At 42.2% G+C, this 12,718-nt stretch overlaps 2 protein-coding genes across 16 annotated transcripts in view; one reads left to right on the top strand and one right to left on the bottom strand.

The window, feature by feature from the left end:
• The first annotated feature begins 6 nt into the window (after positions 1-6).
• On the top strand, positions 7-8,244 carry LOC309647467 (uncharacterized protein). 3 transcript variants are annotated; one of them, XR_014256061.1, is made up of 3 exons: positions 7-592; positions 4,779-5,138; positions 7,508-8,244. XR_014256061.1 is itself a non-coding variant. In XM_082434900.1 (3 exons), exons 1-3 carry the CDS (start codon positions 345-347, stop codon positions 7,868-7,870), a joined length of 648 nt encoding a protein of 215 aa, XP_082291026.1. In that variant the 5' UTR covers positions 7-344; the 3' UTR covers positions 7,871-8,244. The 3 variants fall into 3 exon arrangements, 1 of the variants encoding a protein (XP_082291026.1); XR_014256062.1 differs by having other exon boundaries at positions 7-4,856; positions 5,043-5,138; XM_082434900.1 differs by having other exon boundaries at positions 7-547; positions 5,057-5,138.
• A 2,866-nt stretch (positions 8,245-11,110) lies between these two features.
• Positions 11,111-12,718, bottom strand: part of MYCBP2 (MYC binding protein 2) — a 270,723-nt gene continuing 269,115 nt past the window's right edge. For all 13 annotated transcript variants that reach the window (XM_082434738.1, XM_082434743.1, XM_082434745.1 and 10 more), the window contains one exon: positions 11,111-11,922. In XM_082434738.1, the coding sequence (XP_082290864.1) occupies positions 11,807-11,922 (116 nt within the window). In that variant the 3' untranslated portion in view covers positions 11,111-11,806. The remainder of the gene's footprint in view (positions 11,923-12,718) is intronic.

Raw genomic sequence — 12,718 nt, 5'->3', positions numbered from 1 at the left:
TCGAGAGACGCCTTCAGCGAGCCGCAGCCACCGTGTAAATCCCCTGCGCCGCGGGCCAGACACTGAGTCCAAAATGGCGCCTGGGCTCGCGGCCGCGCGCTTACCCCGGCGCGTCTCCGCTGAGGGGGGCGGGCGCGTCTCCGCCGCGGCGCGTCCGCGGAGGGCGAGGCGGGGGGCGGGAGGAGGCCGCGCCCACGCGGGAGCGCGCTCCGCCCCGCGCGGCCAGGGGCCTCAGTCACCTGGTTCGGGCTGGAGGGCCTGCAGCTTTTCTCCCGAAGATGTGACTGCGGCTTTTCGGGGTTTTTCGTCTTGAAACCAAAGGTGGGAGGGTTGGAGCCAGCTAGATGCCTAAGAGACTCTCTGCGGTGGAAACTGGAAGTTTAGGGAGGTGGAGCAGCGAGAAGAAAGAAGGGCGAGTCTCTGGAGCCGGCTGTAACCCAGCAGCTGGTTCGGGCCGAAGGATAAACAGTAGCTGCTGCAGCGGGCACACCTCCGCGCGCGGGGCGGGAACTCCGACGGCCACACCTGCGCCGCGTAACCCGACGGGGTAAAATACAGCTTGTAATAATACGCACCATATAGACCGTGACAGGTATAGCATAATAATATGCATCATGTATGCATAAGGTGCCTTTTAAAACTGCGGGGAATTAAAGCAGAATGGTTACAGTGTTAACGCTGGGATTACAGGTGATTTTTTAAAAATCGCCTTTATGAAGTAGACTCCTGAAGTTTGTAAGTTGCCTTCTGAAACACAATGAGGAAAGTGTAAGGGAGTAGATGGCTATTTAAAAGAAAACTCTGGTGAAGCCTTTTGTAAGTAGAGGCATCTTTGTAACTGCTACCTGGTTAGCTTGTTTTAAAAGTTTGGATTTTGGGGATACTGGGTTTTCTTAAAGTTAGAACTGTCTTTAGGTACAAAATCATAACTTGAATCATGCAGCTTCCCTCCCTCAAAAATAAAAAGAAAGTAATTTTTCATCCAAACATAGATGTCTTTTCAAGGATCTGACCCATGTGTAAGAGACTGGAAGGCAGTGAAGCCCAGGCAGCCCTCCACAAAACTGAGCTAGGAAGCCATGTGTAAAATGACAGCAAGATTCAACGCGGCAAGATGCCACTGTTCTTCGTTAGGGCCTGGCTCTCTGATCATCAGGTCACAAGGAACAAAGTCTCCAGCAACATAATAATGTGTACCTGCACTGCAACACTTTTTAGGTTCCTCCGTGACTGGATGCTGAAGGACAATAGGAAGACAGGCCGTGATAATTATAAGAGGAAGAAAAAAGTCAAATACAAGCCCATTTATTTAAAGCTAGGTTAACAGAATAAATGATCAGCAAAACACATTAAACCAAATCAGCAAACATAACTAGTATATATTACATCACAGTAAAATTTTCACACTCTAATTGTAGTCCCCTTTTAATTCCTCATTACAGTCTATCCTCTCCCTAAAGAAGGCAAGCATGGGATCTTGGCACACCTTACCTATCTAACGCTTCCTTTTCTTTTCTGTTTTTGTTATTGAAAGATTTTATTTTACATTTTTGAAAAAAGCAACTTGTGCTTATTTTAAAATCTTGCAATACCTATTTAAGTTTACCCGTTGTGTTAGTCAGTATCAGTCTGGAGGGAAGGGAGAGGGTGGCGGTGGAGGAGTGTGGTCCAACAGCGAAGAATATTTTGTTACCAGCCCTGTTGGAGAGGGTTGCCAGAATTGCCAGTGCAGCGATTAAGAAAATTTTTCTTGTATGATAATGAAAATACCATATATATCAGAATTTGTGAAAAACATCTATGCTAACTCTTAGAGTGAAATTCATAATTTTAAATATAGTTACTCAGAAACAAGTACAATTCAACAAAAGCCAAATATTTAACTCAATAAATCAAAAGAAAAAGCCAACAGAAAAAATCCAAAGCATCAAGGATAGTATAATGTTGTTCACAAGATGGCTACCACCTCTTCTTCCCTTGCGTATGGTCGAATGCTGCTTCTCACATTAGGTGATGAAGTCCAGGGAATTCCCTGGCGGTCCGGTGGTTAGGACTCTGCGCTTACACTGTGGAGGGTGTGGGTTCGATCCCTGGTTGGGGAACTAAGATCCTGCAAGCCACATGGCACGGCCAAAAAAAAAAAAAAAAAAGGAGAGATGAAGTCCAGTTCCCTTGCCCTTGAACCTGGCTTGCCCTGGTGATTTGTTTCACCAGTAGCCTGAGGCAGAAGTGACATTTTAAAACTTCTGAGGCTAGGTCTTAAGAAACCTTACAGCTTTTATTTGGGTCTCTTGAGATGCTTACTCTTCAGACAGTGTGCCGGAAGAACCAGTCACCACGTCAGAAGAAAACAAAGCGTCACAGTGCAATGATCAGTGAACTCCAAGAGGCAATAATAAATACCCGTTTCAGTCCAGTAAGGCGTTAAGTGGTTTGTCATGCAGTAGTAGATAACTGGAAGAGAATTAAATAATAAAGACAAGGACAGGAATCAACAAAATAGGAGAAAAAAAATAGAGATTATCAAAAACAAAAGATGGTTCAAATAAAAGTGAATAAAGTAGATACAACTCTAGTCAGATTGATTAGGAAAAAAAGTTGCAAGTTAACAAAATACAAAATTTTTTGAAGGGGGAACAAATATAGCCACCATAGGTATTTAAAACAATAAAAGTATGTTGTAAATAATTATTAGCTAATAAAATTGAAAGCCTAGATAAAACAAGTCCTAGAAAAATATAAAATGCCAAAATTGGCGGGAAGAAGTAGAGAATTTGAATAGATCAATAAACATTGATGTAATTGGCAAAGCCCTTTCCTCCCAAATAACCCTAGACCAGGAGGGAATTATAAGTGAGCCCTACCAGACTCCCAAGTAAGAGTTAATCCTTTCTTCTACAAGTTGTTTGAGAAAAAGGTTGAAGAAGAAAAGCTGCCCAGGTCATTTTATGAAGCTAGTATAATCATCGCTCCCAAACCGAATATGGAAAAGAAAGGAAAACCGAAGCCCCATTTCTCTTATGAAAATAGGTGCAAAAATTCAAAAAGAAATATTAGGTAATCAAATTCAACAATGTACTACCAAAACCAAAAATAAACAAAACCAGGACAAAACAGTGACAATAACACTCTGGAGCCCCCTTGACCTCTTTTTCCTTTATCACAGCATGTTATCACCTCCTAGCATATTATACATTGTATGTCTGTTATGTAACGTCCCAACTCGGTTATAATAAGCACCATGAAAACATGAGTCTTAGTTTGGTTTGTTCGCAGATCTTAGGCTCCCGGAACAGTTCCTGGCTCGGTAAGTGTTTCTCTGAAGAGTGAAAGAACATGAAAGGATGGGGCTTCTGTTTGTATTACATGGTGTAGTGTCCCGGATTTGAGCCATGTTGCAACTAAAATAAATCCGTCGTGGGGAGTAGATGGGCAGATAGATGTTGCGGGAGAGGGAGAATCCTAAAAGGTAAATGGGGATAAGCGAGTTTGATTATGGACCAGAGGCTCCAAATCGTACAAGGAACCCTGTGCTTTTGTGATCCACCAGTATCACAAGTCCCACAAGGAATGGGGAGCCTCCTCACAGAAAACAGGAAATCTGTTAATAGAACAGGAGAAAGAAACTAACTATCATGGTCCCCCTCTTCCTCCTCTTTCTCCTCCACTGTCTACAAGGTGCTTGGTGTGACAGAGGAGGAAAGGGACAAGGTCTGTGTCCTTCTATAGCTGTCTAAAGGGATAGCATCCACCAATGAAACAGAAAACACTTGTACAGCGAGGTATTCATAAGTTCCTAATAATGTAGTATACAAGAGTGCTGAGGGCACGAGATGCAGAGTAGAATAGGGATAGATGGGCAGAGCTCATTCGTTGATCAAGGTCAGTTTTGAATCTAACCTTGAAGAAAATAATGAAATTAGGCAGAAGAGAGGCAGGCAGTCTATCCAAGTGGCAAGGGAAGCACAAGGCCAGGATTTGGTAAGATGATAGAATCATAATTAGAAGGTCAGTGTGTTCAACTACTGCCCAAGACTGAAATCTGTAGTGAACACTTAGTTGTCGCCTAGTAGCTCTTTTGGGGAGAAGCCCCTCCCCATCTGCTTGGTTTTAGTAGTGGTTTCCTGTAGCACGTGAACCTAGGCCCTGTCCACAGTTGATTGGTCCAGAAATGGACACGTCATTCAAGTTAAGACAGTCCGCCCCGCTGGGAATTTGGAATTAATATGGAAGAAAAGAGAGTAGTCCCTTCCTTGGGTGTTTGGATTGGGAACATACAGACACAGGGGTTATAGGTGATCACTTTCTACCACATGGTCTGGAAAGCAGAGAAGTGTGGTCTGCAGTGAGAAGGAAGAAGAGCAAGATAGTTGCAGAGAGAGGACCTAGAGGAGAGACGAAACCACAGCCCGAGCGCTGGTCCTACTCTATTCTCAAGACCCGGCGGTATCCCAGCGATTGCCTTTTTTCTGGCTTGCTGAAGTTACTCTGCATTTGCTTTCTTTTGCTTGCAACCAAAACTCCTTACCAGTGCGAACTTGACCTGGAAAGGCTCCTCCTTGGTTCTTCAATGTTTCCTTTTAACTGAAGGGCGATCATGGAATTTGTTCCCGCTGTGTCCTGTTTCTGGGAGTGGGGCTAGGGGTGGCATCTCTCCATAGCTGCCATTAACCAAGCATGATTCTGCCGAGTAACACAGGGGTGGCGGCTGGGGGTACGCTCCTCTCGGATGGAGTTCTAGGAAAATGAGTGGGCCTGACGACTGCCTCTTTTTGCAGGATTTCCTGCCTTCCAAGTGGGCAGCTCAGCCAAGATCTTGTATGAGAAAGATGCATGGAGTTCTCTTCTGAGGTCAGGTAGCTCTCCAGGGAGCAGTTGAGTTGGGGAGGGACAGAACCTTTAGTGTTAACTTAGTCATCCCTTTGACTCACACAAGGGAAGGGCCTTGTAGATGTATGGTTTTATAAGGAGGATGCTCACAGGTTCTTTCCCACTCTTTGACCTCTTTTTCTCTTTCCCCAATTCCTCTCCTTTCTCTGAAGCTCTTTCCTTTCAGGTCCCCCAGTTTGGCGTTTCCCCGCAAGAGGAGGAACGCGCGTCTCCTCAGGCCTTTCTGGGGTCCTGCAAACTTGAGAGCCGTAAGTCTCCACTGCTCAGCTGAAGCTGCTCCAGAGCGGGATGGAGAAGGTCTGGCACCTGGGTCGGGGGCTTAGGTTTTGATCCTCGTCTGCCTTTACTGGATATGCAAGCATTGACAAGTTACTGAATTTCTTTGTGCTTCAGTTTCCTCATCTGTAAAATGGAATAATAATAATAATAATGGGATAATGATAATGTTATTAATAATTATAAAATGGAATAATAATAATAATGTTATTATTATTATTTTATATCTACCACATAGAGTTGCCATTAGAATTGAATGAGTTAACGTACGTGAAACACGTACGTCAGTCGCAGGCACGTAGTCAACGCCCAGTGAGTGTTAGCTACGTTGCTCTTATTATCACCGCTCCAACTCCGCAAATGAGGACACTCACGCCTCTGCGGCGTCTTACCTCAGCAACCCCACTTCTCTCCTCTGAGTTATGCCAGCATACCTCTCCCTCTCAGGCAGATTAGCCCAATGAAACTACTTCATTTTAGGCTGTCTCTTGGAATTTTAACTCTATCTAGGGCTAGGCTGTAGACCCCTCAAAGGAAAGAAGTCTGTTTTAAGAACCTGTGACAAGAATCTTTATCAGCTCTTCCTGAGACTTCTCCAAGGGCAGTGTCTTTCAAACCACCTGACCCGCTTCTTGCCTTACCTTCCTAAAGCACCTGTCTCTTCCTCAAAAAAATCCAAAGATGCGTGATAAAATCCAAACAGTTGAGAAGGAGATTCTAGGCCAGGATAGTTCATTTAGAAATATATGCAAGCCATATACATATAACTTAAAATTTCTAGAATCCACATTTTAAAAAAGCTAAAAAGGAATAGGTGAAATTAATTTTAATATTAAATATTTTGTTTAACTCAGTATATCCAAAATATCACCAGTTCAATATGTAAGCAATTTAAAAAATTATTGAGATATTTTAAATACTTTGTCTTTTGATACCAAGTCTTTACAAAGCCTTGGGCTAGTTATTTAACCTCTGTGAGACTGGAATTGCCCCATCTGCAAAAGGAAAATAAGAGTTAATAGGTTTGTGGGAAGATGAAAACGTTATAATGCATGTGAAGCCCATTGTGTTTGTTTCTTATTACCACAGACTTAGTGGCTTGAAGTAACACAACTTTATTATTGCACAGTTCAGCAAGTCAGAAGTCCAAATGGGCTCAAATCAAGGTGATGGCAGAGCTGCATTCCTTCTGGAGGCTCTGCGTGAAAATGTTTCCTTGTCTTTTCCAGCTTCTAGAGGCTGCCTGCATTCCCTGGTTCCTGGCCCCTTCCTCCATCTTCAAAGCCAACAGTGTAGGGTCTTCAAGTCTCTATCTCTGAGCTCTGCTTCTGTCACCACATCTCCTTCCGTGACTTTGACCTTCTTGCCTCCTCTTTCCCATGTTAGGACTCCTGTGATCCCATCGAGCTCACCAGGTTAATCCAGGAAAATCTCCCCATCTCAAAGTCTGTACCCTCAATTACATCTGCAAAGTCCCTTTTGCCATGTAAAGTGACATATTCACACCCACTGGGGATTAGGATGTGGCCATATTTGGGGGGCTGTTATTCTGCCTGCCATAGCCAGGCATTACACAGAGATCGGCCACTGTAAGCCCTCAACAAATGCTCTCTCTTATTCTTAGAAAACTTTGATTATAGTTCTTAATAACATTGTGTTACTTACATGGTTCCGTATTTGTGTTCTGTGGCCATCTCATCCCTAGCACCTGGCCCAGTGCTGCCTGTATTTACTAACTGGTACAGTTCACTTATCAGGCAACTTCTGTGTGTAACTCATGGTTACTAAGCAAGTGGGCATTCCGTTCCCATCCTTGTGAGCATGTACTGTCAAGTGGAAACAGAACAGGTGCTCAACTATTTATTAAATGAATTGATGAAGCAAAACAGCTTCCTTCCACTTTGGAGGAACACACCAACACCTTAGTTTTCACCACACTCTCTCCCTGGAATGCCTTCTTCTCTTGTGCCTGTCAAAACTTATCCATCCTGCGAGACTGGGCTGAAATACCAGCTTTGCTCTTTTTGAGGAAATGGACCTTGTAAGTCGTAACCTAACATGTTTCTTGTCCTGCTTTGTTAACTAACATATTGTGAAGTTGATGGCCTTCTCTCTAGAAACTATGTAAGACTGTGTAACCATAGTTTATACAGTCACTTACTGGACACTCTCCTGTAACCTCGGCTTTGATTTTGTTTCATAATTTTTCTTCACTGTAACTCCCTCCAGTATTTCTTTTATAGCCTATGCATTTTTTTTCTTAGCTCCCTTATGTCACTTGTGAAATGAAGCAGCCGTTAAGTCAGTCATTTAAAACGTATTATCCCTCTGTTTCACTCAGCCAAGTCCTCTATGCCAAGATAAAGTTAGAAGTGCAAGAAATCTGTTGGGAGTGGTGCCTCTGGAAGATCAAGGTGTGAGGGAGCAGGAGGACGCAGGGAGCGTTCAGACTGCCTCGCAGGTTTGGCATCTACCCAAGGACGGGGGAAGGAGTGCTGGGCAGGAAAAGGCTCTGACTGCAGCACAGCTCCAAGGAATCTCTCTCGGCTGGGCTAGCCCGAGTCCTGGTGTACAGATGGCACACAAAGGAGCGCTTCTTTGGGCAGAAACGGCCAGGCCCTGGTACCCTGCCATGCTCTGTCACTGGCCAAGGCTGCAGGGGAAGAGTGTGGCTTTGGAGCAAATGCTGTGGAGGATCCCCTAGGTGGGGCAGGTGCAGGCTGGCAGCTGACCCCTTGCCCACACCCGCCATGAAGGAGGTGGGCGCCGGGTCCCTCTGGATCTACCCTGCACAGTCCTTGAGGCAAAGCCTGTCTTGTTCCCTTCGCAATCTTGCCCATATTACCGGCGTCCAGTTACCGTTTCATGAGTTACTTCTTTTCATAGGACCAGTTGGTAATGTAATAGTAATAGCATGATGGGGTAGGAAGAACTTGGGTTTGAGACACAGAAAGATCTGGACTCACATCGCAGGTTTTTTTCCAGCCAAATCTGTATTAGATCAGCTGGCATCTAATGCAAGTTCTTTAACTTCTTTAAGCAGCTGAAATGAGATTAAAGTCATCTGCTGAAATGAGACTTAATAACGTTTTACCTACTCAGTTGTCTGCCTAGCAGCTCTTTTGGGGGAAGCAACAGAGTTGCTGGGAGGATTAAGTAAAATGCTTATAATTCAGTGGCTGCTGTTGAGGAGGCGTTGAGTAAATGTTCTTCTCTCCTTTACTCTTCACTTTCAAATAATGCTTTACGTGGGATAAAGCACTTTTGTAAATGCTTCCTCAGCTGATTTAGATTAGGTATTATTATTTCCAAGAAGTTGTGACCGAAAGGAATTAGTGGCTGACTCAAGGTCACACAGCCAAAACTGAGGCAGAGTCAGGGCTTGAACCCAAGTCCCCAGGCTTCTGTTTCAGCACCGTTCACGTACTGTTGGCAGTTTTCAGGAAAACAAGAGGCGGTGTTCCATCTGTCAGAAACACGTGTGGCTAGGTACTGGTGGAATTCAGTGACAAAGTGGCCAGGGAGAAATGCTGGGCTGAAAAATCGGAAAAAGAAGGTGAATAAGTAATCGTTGTATATGAGAAGTTAACAGTGAAGTGTATATTTTTCAAATATGCTTACTGATGGAGTAAGGAGGTTTTAGACCTAAACAGACTGGCCAGAAAACTGCTTAAGAAAAATGGCTTTTTCCAGGCCTGAAAATATAACAGGAAAAGAGTTTGTTTCCAGATTCCCCAACACCTGCTCTCATGATTCTGCTTTCTGTTTCCTGCCTGCTATCCTGCACAGCATTTGAAACCTTCGTGCACGGTATGCTTGAGCCAAACGTATGCCAAAGCCATCTGCCTTCTGTGCTTTGTCAGAACGTATTTATTCATAAAATGCTTTTCTGGTTTTGAGATGCTTGGAATATGACTAAAAATAGCTTCCTCATAAAGGAAGGTAAGCTGGAGTCATTGTGAGAATGTTTTAGGACTTTGTGGTTTTTATCCCTTCTATTACCAGCGTATTAATTTGAGACGGCTCATGACTGTCAAGCAGTCTCCATAGTTTCCCTTTCTTTCTCCTTCCCATCTACACACTGCAGCTTACATTTCTCAGGTGTCTACGATGCCTCCTATCTGCACGGCATTCTCAAGGTTAGTTTCATTACTGTGGCCGATGAACTTAAGTCAGATGTGTTCACCGTGGCCTCATCACATCTGGTTTTCTGGGGTAAACCTACGAACTGCTTCTGTCTCTGACCTACTTTGTGTTTTTGGGAAACACTGAAAGCCAATCCTGAATCTGTGCCCTCAGTGTTCTCCCACAGGCCTGGGCGTGAAACGAGATTAACTGTGAAAGGCAGAGCTTTGCGAGCAGGTGCTGAGAGGTAGAAGCTGGGGCTGAGGGGTTGTCTGGGCGCAGTGTCACCATCCCTTCCTGATGCCTGTTGCCCAACATCCTCATGGTAGAATGATCGCTTTGAAGAAAACAACTGTGTTACCCTGAAGGTTCTGGAACCTCTTTTGAACATAGGTAGAGAATCCCAGCTAGCCCTTTGTCAGAAAGAGAAATGTGTGTGTGTTCGGGGGCGGGTGGGGGGGGCGGATATAAACACGCGAGTGCCTTTAGGACCCTTTTCTGCTTCTTCCCGAATCATAAATCCGAAGTATTCTGGAGGTTGAAATTGAACTAGCCCTGCCTGCAACCCTTTCAGCTTGACTTGGGACCACCCAGAAGTGCCCTCAGTAACAACAAATCACTCCCCTCGCTTTTGAACCCATTGGGCAGTTAAAAATTGCTTGCAACTCTGGGGCATTGTCACTAATTACAAAGGAAGTTTGCATAATGTCCTTCTCTTGAGAGATTTTAAAAGAAAGTGTTATCATTACTTTTTCAGTGATGGTTCAGATGTATCTTATTTAGATGAAGAGGGACCTCTGTACTGTTTCAAAGTCCGTTCTTGCTCAGGAAGGCCCCGCACCTGTACATACAGTGGATCCACAAATTATATCATGAAGAGATCAGTCTTTGTGATCTTCAGATTTTTTTGTTTTTTTGCAGTAAGTTCTCCAACACAAGGAAAGTTGGACTATTCACACTGTTCTATCACATTCTAGAATTTTCTACACACATACTTTTTTCCTCCTGCCTTTCTCTACATCTCCACCTTTGAAATGCTACTTATTTTTCAAGGGGAAGCTTAAGGGGCCTCTTGGCTAACCGCCCCCCTCCCAACAACAATAACAAAAACAAAAAACCACTAATAACCATCTTTCCTAAACCCTGAAGCATTTGGTGTGGACATTTCTATGCAATTTATTAGAAGATTCTCTAAATAGTTATCTGTGCTCAGGCTTGATCTTTTCTTTATATTTTAAGTTCCTTCAAGGCAAAGGTTATTTTAAATTTCTCACAAATGCTTAACAAAGTCATTAAAATAATGGTTATTGACAAATTATCTATTTTCAACAGTGGGAATTTAGAACAAAACTGATCAAAAGTTTTGATCAGTCAGTCTCATGAAATAAATATAATCTGATTTATGACTCATCATAAGTCAACAATTCATTAATTTCATGAGTTAACTGTAAAAAACATCTACTAAAACACACAGTCTATAATAGATAAAGAAAAGACTAGTGATTCTGTTGATTGTTATACACGTTGTAAAAGGTGCTGGTTAATAAGGTGGAGGGGTTGGTGAATTTCCTAAATATTTTCTTCTATCTTTCGCATATGTCTGTTTATGAATATCTATCTATCCATCTCTCCAGTGTTAAGATTCCAACATTGTACTTCATTACTACTCTTATTTTCCCTAACAGTTTTGAAGGTTATGATTGTGCTATGTTAGTAAATTTCTTTCCAAGGAAAATTGGATAGAGTTTTAGACCTTAGGTATTTAAATTTTGTTTCTCAAGCAACACCTTACACACTTGTTAGACTTTATCACTGTATAAAAATGTACAGTGGTTTATTGACATGTACATTCCAATATGTTTACAGCTGCAAGATAATGAGGCACACTCAGTATTGCACTTCATTAAAATTTCAGGCTCAAACTTAACCTAGAAGTTTAAATGAAACTGCATTTGTAATTTAGTAATTCTTATACAGGACAAACATTGATATCTTTATATACAGTGTGATACTTATTACATTTATATGCCGTCCTAACACAATTTTTTTTTTTAAATAACAGTCTAGGAAATAAACCAGAATATTCCTCTTTTTATCCCCACCCGTGATGCAATTGTACAGGATTACAAAAAGGCAGTATACAATAAACAATGATAATTTTTCTCTTTTGCTTGAAAGCCAGCATCATTCTTAGTCCATGGGCATGGCAATTCTTTGATATCAATTATCTATAAATGTCCAATGCTTCACAGGCCAATGACGATAATGGCCACATGCAAACACCTCACAAGTTTGATGTCGTGGTTCAAAAGAAGATAAACTGAAATAATGGGGAAACTTTCCATAGCAAGAATTATGTACATGGTATTTGGCATCCTTCTTGCACTGTGAATGGTTCATTTTCATGGATGTAAAAATGGTCCCGTCCTTATCCTGAGCAGAGTTTAAACTTCACCACATCCGCTTGGGGGATGAAGGCAACTTTTCTCTCTGTAGACAAAGGAATCTGAGTGTTCTAAAAAGTGTGAGCATTTCTGCATACTCCACAACCCAGGGCAAACTCTTCTCCAGTGGGTGGATGCACAACATGGAGAGGACATTCAGTTCCTTCTAATTGTTTGCCTTTGGGACCTGTATAAATTTTGAAGGAGGCAAAAAAATATAATTAAAACACACACACACATACAAACCTAATGTAAATATTAATCACCCGTAAGTTACTTAGAGAAATAATGTGACTGTGGTTATGCAAATATAAAATTAAATATAAAATTAAAAAATTATTTTCTTCTAACCACAAAAAATAAAAACATTCACTATAAAAAATTCAACATACCACATGCATGCAACAGGAAGGGATAGGGTCCCTATCCCAGTCCAGAAGGATTATCTACTTCAGCTTCTTAATCTGGACTTCTGTCCTCATCCATACAACACTGCCCCCTTTTCACTCCCTTCATTCGCTGACCTCCAGCTCACCACCCTCCTCCTGCTCATTGTGGCTCACGTCTCTATTCTGGCCATTCTCCTAAACACTCTAGCCTCACATTATTCTCATCTTGCTTCTCTAAAAGTCCTAAAGTACTTCTACTGTAAAGGAAGTAGAGGAAGAATAGTATAACAAATTTTACTTGACATGAGCAAATAGCAAAGAGTAGCCGTACTTAAAAAAAACCTATTCATCTTAGTATCCTTGTTTTTGAATAGATAATATATTTCACACGGTTTAAAAATCAAAATATTAAAAAAAATACATACAAAAAGAAGTCAACTTCCCCCCATTTTTATCCCATTTTCCCCTGTTTTCCCCAATAGTTAATCAGTTTTATTAGTTTCTTATCAATCTCCCCAGTGTTTTTTTTTAATGCATATGAGTATATATTCTCATTTCCCCCTTTCTTACAAAAGGCGGCATACTGTACACACT

Source organism: Balaenoptera physalus, assembly GCF_965194825.1.
Source record: "Balaenoptera physalus genome assembly, chromosome: 18".
In the NCBI taxonomy this organism is placed as follows: Eukaryota; Metazoa; Chordata; class Mammalia; order Artiodactyla; family Balaenopteridae; genus Balaenoptera; species Balaenoptera physalus.
The sequence above is the reverse complement of the archived record's forward strand: the minus strand, read 5'-3'. Positions and strand labels throughout refer to the sequence as shown.